This window comes from Nannospalax galili, unplaced genomic scaffold, assembly GCF_000622305.1.
Source record: "Nannospalax galili isolate Female #2095 unplaced genomic scaffold, S.galili_v1.0 scaffold806, whole genome shotgun sequence".
Taxonomy (NCBI): Eukaryota; Metazoa; Chordata; class Mammalia; order Rodentia; family Spalacidae; genus Nannospalax; species Nannospalax galili.
Genome location: NW_008355419.1, coordinates 1,600,921 through 1,616,253, shown reverse-complemented (window position 1 = coordinate 1,616,253; position 15,333 = coordinate 1,600,921). Strand labels below are relative to the sequence as shown.

Below are 15,333 nucleotides of genomic sequence, written 5' to 3'. Positions count from 1 at the left end.
GGAGGAAGTGTGGCCAATCAGTCCACCTGGCCATCACAGGCTTAACAGCGTTCCCCATTGACAACAGACTTCCCAGAGAGTGTCACTCGATCATATAGATTCAAGGTCTCAGATCCACTGAGTCAGACTCACGTACATGGGAATCCAACCTTCAGGGGCCTCCTGATGAGGCCCGAGACCCAAGCAGCAAGTACCACCCCAGAGAGCCTGGACCTGACTATCCTTACCATATCTGCACCTCCTCTCTCCTGTGTGACTTCACAGGCCAAGGCTGCAGGTCCCTCGAGACACAGGGCGGGTGGCTTCACTCCTGGAAGTCCTTTCCTTCCCTGGCTTTGTATCCTCGATTCGGACAAGGAGAGCTTCTCCCTACTTGTGTCCGAAAGGGACGTGTGCCAGCTGGAGCTCATCCAGAGGCTTCGTGCCCCTGGGGTCTTGATCCCCCACAGGAGATCACAGAGGCTCAGACCAAACGAGCTGCCCAGAAGGGCACTCTCCAACTCGTTGAGCTGCTGGCGGGTTGTGCAATGTACTTCGGGTCTCCTGGTTTTGTAAGCTGCCACCCGTGCTGGGTGGACTTTTGGTGATACAGTTGTCTGTGAGTCATTTCTGCTCCTGTAAGCACTAAGCACCCCTCATCTATAGCCCTGTAAGTGACCCTCATAAACTTCACTGGTTCCAAGTTGGACTTTGGTGGTATCCTTACTTCGCTTCTCTGTCTAGGATGAGTGGACATTTGCTCACATCTCCCCAGGAAGCTCAGGTAATAGGTGGAGGAAGCCTTCCTGCCATGCCAGTCAGCACCTATGTGAACCCCAGGAGCCCATGAGGAACTGGTGGGCTTCAAGGGTGTGAGGCTGGGGTAGGGAAGGGTGCCTGGAACAATGCCTGCTTAGTCGTAAGACCCAAAGCTCAGCCACGGCTTGGGGCTGGCCCATCTGCTCCCGAGATGATTGACTGCTTGGGAGAAGGCAGGGGCCAGGCTCAAGCACCAGCCCCACCACTCAGTGACCCTGCTGTGTGCCAAGGTGAGCGTCACAAAGTGCCAAGACGGACAGGAAACTGCAAGCAGACAAGAGCCCAAGCAAAGACCTGATGGACCAGGTACCTAACAAAAGCTCTAGCAAGCAGAGTAAGACACAACACTGTGGGCAGAAAGACGTTTCCTGACGTGGAAGAGGCAGGTGCAGAAGTCCTGGATCAGAAGCTACCTGTAACAAGAGGCTGGTGTGCACCAAGGCCCAGGCCTCAGGCACGTTCCTCACCTCTCTAGACCTGGGCTTCCTAGTTGATGACATGGAGCCGCCTCACTGGCACCTCACAGGGCTGTTGTACAGACATCAGGGCTGAGGCACCGAAAACTGACACAGTCTCTAGTGAGGATCAAAGCCTGTTTGGGCCAGGAGCTCCACGTGTCAAAAAGAGCGTGGACTTTGTGATGAAGTTGTGACCAGGCCTCACCTGGGGTCTGTGGCCAGTCCAGTCCAGTTATAGCAATTCTGACAAGATAGAGAAGCGCCCTCCTCCTGGTGCCAAGAGCAAAACTCTATGGAGCCATTTAGCATTCCGTCACCCTGGACAGCTCCTCTTGGGACCATCTCATCCCCCTCCACCATGAACCCAGCTTGTTCTAACCAGGTAGATTGAGCCCCATGCTTTCCACCATGGCACCAGCCTTGAATAGTTTCCTGGGTGTTTGAGCAGAGTTAGAATCAGCTCCCCTTGCCAGCGGCCCCCTGCTCTGCCCCCACTTCAGGTGAGCTGGACTCTTGCATTCCACACTCAGCCCACAACAGCTACTCTCTGTCACCCCAATCACCCAGGCCATGGCACAGAGGACACCCCAGCAGGAGGGGCAGTTCCACCTGGTGTCATTAATCTAAAGCCTGCTCTCATGTCAAAGTGCACACAATTTCTTGTAAAAATGATCCGGGTGCTAATTAGGCTGTTTATAACTTGTTTCCCTAGTCGCTGATGATAATTAACATGCAAATGAGCTCAGGGAGGGGAGGCTCTGGGCCCCCCGTTCATTACCACGTTAATTACTGTTTGCATACTTAAGTATCTCAGGCACAAATGGCTGCAGTTAGCAGAATGGGCGAGATGATCATTATACCCACGGCATTTTGAAAAGTCATTTTGCTCTGTTATTTTTCGGCGTGATTAATGGTTCCTGGTGGCCTGGTTGATAAACTTCGTTAGTTCAAGGCAATCTAGGCTGTGTACACAGACTGCGGAGTGGCTCCCGGCGCAGCGCCATCAATCTCTCCCTGTCGCCCTGTTGGTGACAAAGTTTTAGGGGAAAGAGTAGGCAAAGGAGGCCAGGAAACTTCTGGAACTTCTTAATGTTAAAGGAACCGGCTCAAGCATCTGCTCTGCTCAGCAACAACCGGAAGCGTCTGATCAAGGGGCTGAGTTTGGAGACATATGCGTCTCAGGGCTGACCTTTAGAGGACCAGGATCCCCCCTACACAGCAGCACATGGAAACATTGGGTAGAACCTTGTTCCTTCCTCTTCTTCCTCTCCGCCTTACTGGCTGCCTGCCAGGCACCTGCTGGGTGGTGGCAACCCAACCCTGAGCTCCCAGACAGGGGCTGGCATCCCGAGGAGGTAACCAATACCTAAGTGAGCACAGGGCTGGTGGAGACGGGTGCACAGAGGAGCAGGGAAGTTATCTCCCATGGGACTGTCAGCCAAGGTCTGCCTAAAGGCGGGAGATGGCTGAGACCAGACCCAAAGGATGTGAGAAGGCGTCAAGCTGGAATAGGGGGAACCAGCTTATAGAGGAGCAGGGTGGGGTCTGGCAGTACAAGGGGCTGCTGTGGGAGCTGGAAAGATGACTCAGTGGTTAAGAGCACCGAATGCTCCTGCAGAGGACCCAGGTGCAGTTCCCAGCACCCACATGGCAGCTGACAATCTTCTGTAACTCCAGTTCCAGATTCTTCTGGCCTCTGTAGGCATTGCACACCATGTGTGCACTTAGATACATGCAAGCAAAACATTCATACACAGAAAATAAAAGTAAATAAATAAGAGGTCACTGCGGCTGGGGTGAGTGATCTGGGTGCTGAGATGGGGGCGAGGGGGCAGGGTGGGACCTGGGTGGGCTTTGTGAGCCAGACTTCAGGAGTTGAACAAGCTGGGGGTGCACAGGTTAGATGAGGGCGGTCACAATTGTGTTGTGCTTTGACAGTGGGGCAAGTGGGTGTGAAGAGAGAAGCAGCTCGGAAGGAGGGTCCAAGGACATCCCCTCACTCTAGCTGATCCCCTGTGCCTGGGTGGACAGAAACCCAGGGCTCTGATTAGGACACTTCCCTGTCAGGGACGCCCTGAGGGTCTGGGCCTCAGGACCCAGTATCACTGGGAGGACAGGGTCCCCACTGAGCAGACCAGTCATGGAGGGTCACAGCCTCCCGTCTGTAAAACAGCACTATCTGAAGCTGAGCTATCAACCTGGAGAACCCAGAAACCTCTATCTAGATGGGGAGCCTCCACAAGCCAGGACATAAGACTCTGCAAACCTATCCTTACTCGGGCACCTGGCCCTCAGTTTCACCCACAGCCGGGAAGTAGCTATAATTCTAGAATGCACTCTGTAGGAGAGACTTCACCAACCAGAAGCAGCAGGTGGGCAGGTGGCTGGGAAGGGGGGACACCCCCCTCCTCCACACCTCTACATTATTGATCCCAGCATGGAACAAGACCCCAGGGAACAAAACAAGCCGGCTCCCCAGCAGGTGTGGCTCTGATGTGTCTGCCTGCTGCCAGGCCTGCTACCGAGGCAGAGACAGCATCCATGTTATGAGAAGGAAGAGGAGAGGAGAGACCTCCTCCTGCCCCTCTTCCCTGTTGTTTGCCTAAAATCCCTGCTCATGGTCAGCAGAGAAGAGAAGCTGAAACCACATCGGGCGACTCCAAGATCTCCCCAGGTCCTGAACGCCACCCCAGGTAAACCTCCTGGGGCTCTGTTGGATGAGGTTACATAGAACCCGGGGAGGGGGGTCCCAAGCCCCAGGGACTAGGGCGGCCCAAGGTGTTCCACAAAGCCTGGCGGAGCACTTTGTGTGGGATGGAGGTAGCCCTGATGGGTATGGTAAGGAGCCAAGCTCAGCAAAGAAGCCAGTTCTATATATGGGCCCTGAGCCAGCAGGAGAGTGGGAAACACCCCTGAGAGCCCAAGGTTGCCTTTGCGGGATCCTGGGTGGAGCCCTGAGCTACTCTTTCTAACTCATATTGACTTGGACACAATGAGTGACCTCCTGGGTGAGCACCTGGGAAGGCACAGGAGTGGGAGGCAGGTGGACAAGGTACCCAGGGAAAACCTTGGGGCGGGGGGCTATGCTGATGCCAAAGGGAGAGAAGTTCAGCCTCCCTTGAGGGCCTGGACTGGGTAGACAAGGCCGACCAGCTCACCCTGAACCATGTCAAGGCCTTCACCCTGGATCCACCACCAAAAGTGGGTCTCGGTTTCAGGAGGGCCCAGACCCCCACCTGGCAGGAGGAGCAGTCTCCCAGCCACCAGATTGAACCTGGCTCTTAGGGATGTGTCAGTATCTGAGAAGCAAGAGGTGGCTGCCGCCGCCCACTAGGTGAGGGAGACACCTCACTGTCAGAAAGACATATATACTGGGTCTTTCTAATCCAGCTTTTTGGGGGAGAGCATCTGGGGGCTGGTAAGAGGGTCGATAAAGACCCCCCATGAGCAATCACCTCCAGGCTATACAACGATGTCCATGTATTTGGAGGCTCACACTGGGGAGCTGAGAAAGAGCCCCTGCAGGCCCCAAGAGCCTTGTCTCTGGGCAGTGACTCATGGCTGTCCTACCCCTACTCCACAAGAGCACAAGGTCAGCTTCTGGCAGGTCCCTCAACTTCTTCCCCATCCTCTATCCATCTGTGAATACCCTGGCTCAAGGCTCTTCTTAATGAACAGCACCTCAAGGTTCTGCTTGGACATACATACAGGGAACCTTGAGGACTGCCATGACCTTACCTGCCCCTTCCTCCGATCAGGCATGACCACAGATACCAAGTCATCAGCACTGAGGGCTAACCCAAGTGTCAGGAACACCTCTTGGGTAGCTGTTCTCATAGGGTATGTAAGGGTGGTTGTTAGAGGGCAAGGCTGACTCCTGTTCAGACTTCCTGGGTTCCCAACACGTGAGATGTTTAGAGCAGCAGGTTCAGTGGGAACCTGGCACTTCCACATTGTGAGACCCCGTTTCTCTGTGGCCGGCCGTGGACAGCCATGCCTGCTCCCTTGCAGTGCACAGGGCAAGGATCCCGGGGGCAACCAGCTAGAATGGAGTCAGAAATGGTGGGAGTCCTTTGGAATGTCAAGACTAAAACTATATGACCCATTCCCATGCCTGGATTGTGAAACTCAGGGCCTTGGCCTCCCCCACTCAGCTCCAGCTCCCAGTTTTTATACACAACAGAATCAGGAACAGAATCATAATGTAGAAGGCAGTATGGCCACCAGCAGTACCCTGGCTTGCTGCAGTCACAGCTCAATCCCAACCAGAAGACAGCTCATCTGGCCAGTGCCTGCGGGCACTCAGGTTCCACACCCAGGCAGGGACACAGGGGACAGATCAGGGCTAATGTGATTGCCATTGTCAGATAGACCTGTCCCTGTGTGCCCCAGGCCCTTCCAACAGCCCCATAGGACGGCCCACTCCATTACAGAGCTAGCCTAATTAGGGTAATTAAAATGAAAGTAATCAAAGCAACATAATGGGAAATTTCTTAATCAGCTCTCACCACTGTGCTGGTCACAAGGGTTCTATGCCTTTGTGAATGTCAAGAAGCTGAAGCAAAGGTAGGCCATACAGGAGATGGGTCTTCCTGACCATACCTGCCCTGAGCCCAGACCTCAGTCCTGACCTTCCTGGCTCATGGCTTCCTTATCAGTGAACTGTGGACCACATCCCAAAAGCTAGCCAATGAGGACATCGGAGGACCCTGGCTCCCAGCAGTCTTTTCACCTAGTTCCCTGAGCTCCCAGGGGAGCCAGCATTGGCCCCACACCTAGACACCTTGGTGTGGTGAATCGGGACGGAATACCCGGAGCAGATGCCCTCTGCAGTGAGGTGCACTGGATTACCCCACTTTTTTTCAGGGTCCCCTCTAGGATAGCTGCCTGGACCTGGGCCCAGGTCTCAGGCCCCAGTCCCCATTCCTCTTCCTAACAGAGCACCCTACATACTCTAGCTCTTAGTCCAGACCTGGCCATTCACCAACAAGGAGGGGTTCAGCATGACTGCCAAGGCCAGAACCAAGATGACCCCAGAAAACAGGCTGTGGGCACAGAACTAGGTCCTGGTCCACCTGTCCATCCCAAGGAGCAGGGACCTAGAGCCAGGTGGGAAGACCCACGGGACCCAAGTGGACACAGGCCTGCAGGAGAAGGGTGCAGGTGGGGGTGGGTAGTGAGAAAACCACCGGAGCAAACAAAGCTGAGTTCTGGGGTCAGATACAGAGCCTGGATGTGCTGAGAGAGACCAGACCTGGCCATGGGGCTCTACACCCCTGAGAACTTAACATCTCTGCTCCAAGGCCTCCTAGGGAAGCCTGGCCTGGAGGAGCTGTACCCACCCCCTTCCCTACCCCTAGTTCAGAAAGAAGCCACCAGAGCTGGGCAAGTGGGGACTCAGCCTGAACCCGCCTGGCCCCAGGGGGCGCAGCTGAGCAGCCAAATATCCTTGAGGTGTTGACACTCTCCCGGGAAACTGGAGAAGATTGGCCAAAGACTGGCCTGTGTCTGCAGTGTTAGGGCGGTGTCTCTACAGGAGTCCAGGGCACCTGGGGCTGGCTCAGAGCTGCACCCACCACCCCTGACTCCAGTCCAAGAAGGACCTGGACTATCAGAGCATTTCCCTCCCCAGGGCAAGGCTGATTCAGCTTAAAACATCGGGTGAGTATAAGTATTATGGGGGAAAGAGAGGAGGGGAAGGGGGGAGAGGAAGTGGGGGAGGGAGAGAGACAGAAAGAGGCGGGGGGGGGGGGACTTGGCCAGGAAGGGCTTATTGAAGGCACCTGGGAGATCAGGAATTAAAGGGCCCAGAGTTGGAAGACTGGGGATGAGAAGGCAGATAGGTCTCAGAGCTCACTCCCGACACTAGGGTGGGCCACCATTGCTCCCAGCCTCCATCCCAGGCCAGGCAGGTGTTCCTTGATCCCTGCACGTGTCCTCCCAGCCCACATCACCCAGACGTGAGCAGGTGGGAAGAGGTGTGGCCCTGGGTTGGCGCTCAGAAGCTGCAGTCATTTGCCTACCTAAAGATGATGTGGAGCCAAGTGCCCCAGGGTCTGTCCAGGCTCCTGGCCTCTTAAACACTCAGTTGCTCTCCATGTGAACCTCAGGGCCCCCTTAGACTGACCTGAGTAGGCAGGGTCCCATCCCACTCTGCACAGAAGGAAACTGAGGCTCAAAAAGTGGTGGCTGGGAACCCAGCCTGGTACACCCACTCCCAGCTGGTGGAGACTACCCACTGAGGGGGTGCCACAAATGTCCCTTAGGAACCAGGTTCTACCCAACAGTATCCACCCAGGCTCTGGAGTCCCAGAGGCAGAGTTGGGAGGCTGCTCCGAGGCTGGGCTCGGGTGGCATCAGGGCAGGGAGGCAGGCCACTCTGGGCACTAACCACAGCTCTCCTCCATCAGGTACCTATGAAGAGTAGACGTGAGCCAGTGGGGACCACACACGATGTCTGCCCAGGAGCTTGTGACCTGCCTCTGCCGGGAGGGGGACAGGCACCTGGCCCTGGGGGAGCCAGCCCTGGCCACAGCCTTCTACCTGGCTGCCTTCAGCTGCCACGCCCCCTCAGCCATGAGGCACGTGAGGACTGCCCTGACTGAGGCCCCTGGGGCACCTGTAGTAGCCACCTTGGAGGCTTGGTGTCGTGGGGACAGCCAGATCCCTGCCATTCACTGGGACGGCATGGCAGTGGTCTCCCTGACTGGGCCGCTGGCCTCCGCCTTCCTGGGTGCCCTCTGCCCAGACCACCCTGCCACTGTCCTGTACCCGTTGGCCGGCCTGTTGGCCCATGGGCACTACAAACAAGTGGTGCAACGGTGCGATGCCCTGCTGGACACTCACTCCCAACAGACCCTAGAGCTGCAGCTAACCCGCGCCCTGGCTTGGGTCCTGTCGGTGGACCATGCCAGTGAGGGTATGGCTGCCTATCTCCAGGCCTTCGCCTCCAATGCAGATCGAACAGTGGCCTTCATCCGCACCCACCAGCAGCCCTACCTCTCCACACTTCTCGGCGCCCTCAGAAACTATCTCTCAGGACACCAAGAGGCCATAGGCGGCAGCAGCCAGCAAGAGATCAACTGCTGGGGACTGCTGGAGGCGCTGGACCCCAGCGGCAGCTGGATGGCTGCCTTGTCACCTGAAGCTCTGCTACGGGGGGGCAGGTTTCAGACTTGCTTGGCAGTGTGCAGCCGGGACCTTCAGCCTGACTCCATGGGGAACAGACTCCAAGGTAGGAGAGTGATTCACGAATCACATCCCACAGAGCCATGGTGACAGTCACTCCCAGGTGGGAGAGGGACGGTGGCTGAGGCTAGGACTGGGGCTACCACAGCGACAAGACAGAGGAGCCAAAGAGCAAACAGAAATCTTGCTTTACAGAATGCAAGGTGTGACTGGCTGTTGGGCAGAGAAGGCGTCTCAGAGGAGGCCTTTCAACTAAAACCAAGAGTCCAAACATCAGATGCCAGACACTAAGGCCCTTGAGAAGAAAGAGCTTGGAATGTCCTTGCCACTGAAGACTCAGGGTGTCTAGAAGTAGGGAGGGCAGCAGGGTGCATCCCAGTCACTCAATCAAAAAGGAAGGAGAGTTCCGGGGTGGGCTCTGGAGGACTTTGCATAGGAGGGTTTCCAAACTGGTGTGAATACTCTGAGCTGCATTTTTAGTTTCTTCTGCCCTTGTGTGTGAACTGTCTCACAGGAGCAGAGGGAGGATAGACCAACTGTAAGCTGGGAGGAGGTCAGGAGATGGAAAGCTGGGAGGAAGTTGGAGGGAGGCTGGGAAGGTGGTGTTGTACCTCATCCGCTGGACCCCAAAAAGACCACCGAGGACCCAACACACCAAAATGCAAAAGCAAAGGTTTATGGTTTATTCGGGCTTAAGCTTGGGCTCTCAGACCTCACCAACTCAACGGATCTGTGCTGGGGGGGTAGAAAAACAGAAAATAATTTTTGATTGGTTCAAAGAGCCCACGCGCGCCAATATAATTTTAAACCGATTGGATGTATAAGATGCAGCCCTGGAAGTTTCTTATTGGTAGGTGCTATTCTCAGGGCTGTGGAATGTGCTGACTGTTACCTGTGGGGCCAGGAGTCTCCGTTTTTACCTTATAGGGCAGTTTTTATGCGTGGGCTTGCTTAATCTATAGTTTCCTGGAGGGGGGGGGAAATAGCAGGCGGGGGGTCAGGGCATGCCAGGGCATGTCTAGGCATGTCTAAAGCAGCAGCCAAGCATTTTACAGAAGCTAAAAGAGCAATTAGTGGGGGTCTGGAGGGATTGGGGGTAGCGGGTGAATGAAGAGGGTCTCAGGGTTCTACAGTGGGAGGAAGTTAGAGGGAGGCTGGAAAGGTGGGAGGAAGTGGAGGGAGGCTGGGAAGGTGGGAGGAAGTGGAGGGAGGCTGGGAAGGTGGGAGGAAGTAGAGTCAGCCAAGCATTTTACAGAAGCTAAAAGAGCAATTAGTGGGGGTCTGGAGGGATTGGGGGTAGCGGGTGAATGAAGAGGGTCTCAGGGTTCTACAGTGGGAGGAAGTTAGAGGGAGGCTGGAAAGGTGGGAGGAAGTGGAGGGAGGCTGGGAAGGTGGGAGGAAGTGGAGGGAGGCTGGGAAGGTGGGAGGAAGTGGAGGGAGGCTAGGAAGGTGGGAGGAGGCTGGGGAGCAGGGCTGAGAAGCTGGGGGACTGACCCAGGCAGTGCCAAGGGACCATGGACCTCAGACTTGGGAGAAAGAACTGCAGAGAAATGATGGTTTACGTTGTCACTGAGTCGCATGTAGCGGGACTGCAGACAGATTTAGTGGATGACCAAGAATAATTTAAAGAGTCTGACTTGGAAATTAGACTGAGGAGTGGGGGCAGGAGGAGCAGATGTGTACTAGCCCTTTTCTCTTACTGTAATAAAATACCTGAGATAATCAACTTGTAAAGAGAAAAGGTTTCAGGGCCAGAGAGATAGCTCAGCAGTTAAGAGCACTGGCTGCTCTTGCAGAAGACCCAGGTTCAGGTCTCAGCACCCATATGGCAGCTCCAGTTCCAGGGGATCCAACACCCTCTGCTGGCCTTTGCAGACATTGCATGCATGGGTATACTTACATACATGCAGGCAAAATAAACATATAAAATTAAAATAATTCAATCAAAAAAAAAGAGGAGGAGGAGGGAGAGGAAGGGTTTATTTCAGCTCACAGTTTGTGGATTTCCATATGTGGTCAGGTCCAAAGGGTTACCCCTAGGCAGAGAGGGGGTAGGCGGCACAAACCTGCTGGGATACAGTGAGGAGAGACAGTGTTGAGTGTCCGGGTTCCTGGGCACCTGAATGCAAGGGAAGAACCAAACAAAGAGAGTGAGAAGGCAGACAGGAACGTTCGTGCCTGTCAAAGAGCTCATGCGGTGGCCTGATCTCCCACCCCTGCCCCCGCAAACTTTTGGAAAAGGCAGACATCACAGAGAATTCTGAACTTCCGAGACAGCAGAGGAGACCAGAGACCAGCACCCAAAGCACAAATCCGCAGTAGCTGGGGGGAGGGAGTGCTGGGGTCTGAGGTGACACGTCCCCCACGGACTCAAGTTTTAAATGCTCAGTTCCCAGACAGTGGTGTTATTTGAGGGTGTGGGATCGAACTGGAGAAAGTAAGTCACTTGAGAATGTGTCCTTGGGGGTGTATTATTCCCAGACAACTCCTGCTGCCTCTCAGCTTCCTGACAACAGGGATGTGAGCAACCTCCCCTGCCACACGCTCCCTGGCCATAACGTTCTGTCCAAGGCCAAGCAACCATGAGATAAATCCTCTGAAACCATGAGCCAAAATAAATGTCAGGTTTGTATCCAGTGTTTCGGTCCCAGTGATACAAAAAAATCTCTAATTCGGGGACAATCACAGACACGCACCCTCAGGACAGGGAGGGTTTTCTATGGCAGAGAGATCCCATGGTACAGTGGCCTCTGAACAAAGACAGTTTGATTCTTGGCATTACTTAAAACCAATCTGTTCTCAGAACTTGTGTTTTGAATTCTCTTGGAACCGTTCTCTCAAACGAAGGATTTGCTCTGTATCTATTGAAACAGTACATCCAGCATGAAATGGGAAAGAGGAACCTTGGCTTATCAGAAGAGGATTTTCCCCTTCTGACCTCTACTGACTCAGATCAGCACACAAACACAAACAGATGTTATCCATATAATCCCACCTGTTGTTTGCAACATAAACTGGGAATAATTTGTTGCTTTCAATGATTTTTCAGAGTTTACTATTTTTACAACACACATAAATTACTCTGGATCGGGGCAAGGAAGGGTCATGAGGGATTAAAGCTGTATGTTTAGGTTACAAGAGGAACCCAAGGCCTCATAAGATTGTTTAAGCTTGACTTTGGTCACAAAGTTAGGTTAGATTCCCATTTGTAACAGAAGAAATGCCCAGAAGTCATTCTCAGTCACCAGGGAGACACACACAGACATTCAGAACCCCCAGAGGGCTACAGCCTCAGGGGATGAACATTCACGGAAAGACCCAGCCCCCACGGGAAGCTCTGGGGTGAATGTCTAAGCCTGTCCTGGCTCTGACGCAGACAAGGGGTGACTTTCCCAGGAATCACACATCAGAGAGACCCAAGCCACCCAGGTCAAAGTGGCACCAGTCACCAGCACAACATGGCTTCTGCAAATGTATCCACCTGATCCCAAGGCTACCTTGAAAAGCTCTTAGGAACAGCGTGTCAACCTCTTTCAGTCCATAGTTCATCTGTACATGTGCAAAACAGGTAGCAAAGGCTGAGCAATGTGGCAGACAGAAGCTGGAGAGCTCACAGCCCTGGAGGCTGAAGTCCAAGGTCAAGGTGTTGGCAAGACTGGCAACACTGATCACAGACGATGCCTTGAATGTCGTCTCCCGTGGTGGAAGGTGGAAGGCAAAGGGGCAAAAAGCAACTGCACTCGCCATGTTGAATTCCACCCTGAGAGCAGAGCCCCTGTGGTCTAAGCCCACCTCAGGATTCTCAGGCTGGGGGGGTGGCTCACGGAAAGTTCTTACTGTGTATACATGAGGACTCGAGTATGATTCCCAGCACCCACATTTTTAAAAGGCCAGGCGGGGTAACATGTGCCTGTAAATCCAGCGATATAGAAGCAGAGGTAGGAGTATGCCTGGGGCTCACTCACCAGTAAACTCCAGGTTCACTGAAAGACCTTGTCTCAAAATTAAGGTAGAGAATCATTGTGGCAGACACCTGAGATCGACCTCTGACCTTCACACACAAGTATATACATATATGTCCTCTCTCTCTCTCTCTCTCTCTCTCTCTCTCTTGTCTCTCTCGTCAGTAGAGGCAGGGGTATCAGGACTTCAGGGTCAGCCTCAGCTACACAGCAAGTTTTAGGCCAGCGTGGGATACTTGAGATCCTGTCTCACAAAACCAAAGATGGGGGAACAGGGACTGGAGCGATGACTCGGTGGTTAAGAGTACCTGCTGCTCTTCCAGAGAACCTGAGTTCAGCGCCCAGAATCCACATCAGGCAACTCACCACTGTCTGTGACTCCAGTTTCAGGGGATACAACACCCACTTCTGACCTGTATGGGTACTTCATGAACACGGAACACATACACACACTCAGGCACACACACATACACATACAGTAAATAAATAAATAAATACATACATCTTTAAAATTCTTACCTCTACATACTGTCACAGTGTTGCACTGGCAATTGAGGACTTTCGAAACACAGCTAGTACCCTATGTTGTTTCACCTGCCTTCACCCTTCTCAGTGAGTAGCCATGCCTATCACACATGTATGATACGAGACACTGAATAAACACAGTCTGACACAAAATTCCTGGTAACCGTTAAGAAATATCTGGACTCCACAGCTCCCTGAGCACTTGTGACCATGTTAGTCACTTTCTTGTTGTTGTGTCAAATTCCTAAAAGACCTCTTGGGATGAGGAAATGTTTACTTTGGCTCTACCGGAGCGCATCATGGTGGCAGAGGTAGAAAGGGGCAGAGCTGCTCACCTCACAGTGGACTAGAAGCCGAGAGACAGCAGAAGTGGCTGGCCAGGACAGGCGTATCGTCCCAGGACACTTCCCCAGTGTAGCTAAATCCCTTCTGGGAGGTGCAAACGATGTCCAGCCCCATCCTCCTTTGGTCCCCATGACAAATCAAGGACCAATTTTACCAAACTGCATTCTGGGAAACCAGTGAATTTATTGAGCTTACTTACATAGTAGTGGGTGACAGTTCATTCACAGGCATGTGGGTGCTCTCCTCCTAAGGCCACACTGGAAAGTCTCTATCCACACATGAATCGTGACTTCCCCCCAGCTGCACAAAATGACGAGAGCCTCCCCATGGCTTCTTCAGCTTATATACCTGTAGCCCCATCCCCTCATGCAACTAGGACTGACTGGTTGGTTGGGAGGAGCGGCTGACTCTCCCTAACCCTTCTTTCTTATGGAGCACAGCAGTCAACAAACTTGACTATAAAGATCCTAGGCAAGAGGGTGTAACCAAGCTTGGGAAGACGGCAACTGTCCATGATCTGCTGGTCAGAGGACAGTCCTGTGCCACACCCAGAGACACCAACAGAATATGGTGAAGGTGAGGTCACGGGCCATGTGGTTCTGGAGCCCAGGCCTCCGGGGGCTCTGTAACCTTGGAGGGGTCCCAGTGCCATATAAGAAGCTGGATTCGCAATCAGTAAGAACACATAGAGATGCTATTAATCAGCTTTCCCTCACTGTAACAAAACATCTGCGATGGCCCACTTATAAAGGGGAAAAGTTTCTTTGGGCTCCCGGGTTTCAATCCATGCTTAGTCTGTCCAGCTGCCTTTGAGCTTCTGGTTAAATAGCACTTCACAGTGGGAATATGAGACAGAGGAAGGTGCCCTACCTCATGCCGGTCAGGAAGCTAAAGACAGAGAAGAGAGTCTAGGGTTCCCATAGGCCCAGAAAATTTCCCATGAGTCCACACTCCTTAAGGATCTCACCAGCTCCCAATAGTACCACAGGCTGAGCACTGAAACCCTAAAGCATAGGCCTTGAGGGACACTCACCCAAGCTACAGCAGAGGCTCAGCTGATAGGCATGTGAGCAAGGCTCCCTTAGGCCCTTCTGCACCAAATGCTGCAGTCACATGAGTGGTCCAGGTGAGCCAGCAGATCTGAATCTGACTTAGTCCAGGTACCATGATGCTGTCCAACCCCATTCTCACAGATGACAGGATTTCACCTCCTTTGTGGCTGAATAGCATTCCACTGCAGATATGTATCACACTTTCTTTATCCCTTTATCTGCTAATAAACACTTAGGTTGGCTTATTATTTTGTCTGTGGTGTGTGTGCCAGGCACAACCCCAGTACATAATGTAGGACTTGTATAGTTCCATAATAAAGATTCACTACACTCAGTAATGCAATGAAGATGAGCACATGGTCCTACAATAGACTCAGAAGAACTGTCTTATATTATTATATTATTACTATATATGTAACACACCTAAAATTTTTACAAGCAGTGAATAAAAGGAAACTTTCTTCATTGAAAGTGATGGCACCTATCAAAACATACCACAAAAAGTAAGGCGAGGTGCACACTTTAATCAGAGCACTCAGGAGGTAGAGGCAGAGACAGGCAGATCTCCGTGAGTTCCAAACCAACCTGATCTATAAAGCGAGTCCCAGGCCAACCAGGGCTGCAAAGTGAGAGCCTATCTCAAAAGCAAAAAAACAGACAAACAAAAAATCACCATAAATAATTACACTTGGTGAAAATTTTTCAGAAACATTCCATTTAAAATCAATAATGCGGTAGTGGCCCAGTCTCCCTTTTATCATTTACCAGAGATTCAGTGCAACAGGAAAAGAAAACAAAGGGCTGGAGAGATGGCTCAGCAGCTAACAGCACTGGCTGCTCTGGCAAAGGACCCAGGTTCAGTTCCCAGCACCCACATGGTGGCTAACAGCCATCTATAACTGCAATTCCAGGGGATCCAACACCGTCTTCTGGCCTCCACAGGCATTACATACATGCAGACAAAACACTCATACACTTACTGGAGAGATGGCTCAGCGGTTAAGA

General features: G+C 52.8%; 1 protein-coding gene across 1 annotated transcript in view; it reads left to right on the top strand.

The window, feature by feature from the left end:
* The first annotated feature begins 6,848 nt into the window (after positions 1 to 6,848).
* The window catches only part of Ttc34 (tetratricopeptide repeat domain 34), a 28,994-nt gene continuing 20,509 nt past the window's right edge, over positions 6,849 to 15,333 (top strand). The window contains exons 1-2 of the mRNA XM_029555829.1: positions 6,849 to 6,917; positions 7,667 to 8,490. Of these exons, the coding sequence (XP_029411689.1) occupies positions 7,710 to 8,490 (781 nt within the window). The 5' untranslated portion in view covers positions 6,849 to 6,917; positions 7,667 to 7,709. The remainder of the gene's footprint in view (positions 6,918 to 7,666; positions 8,491 to 15,333) is intronic.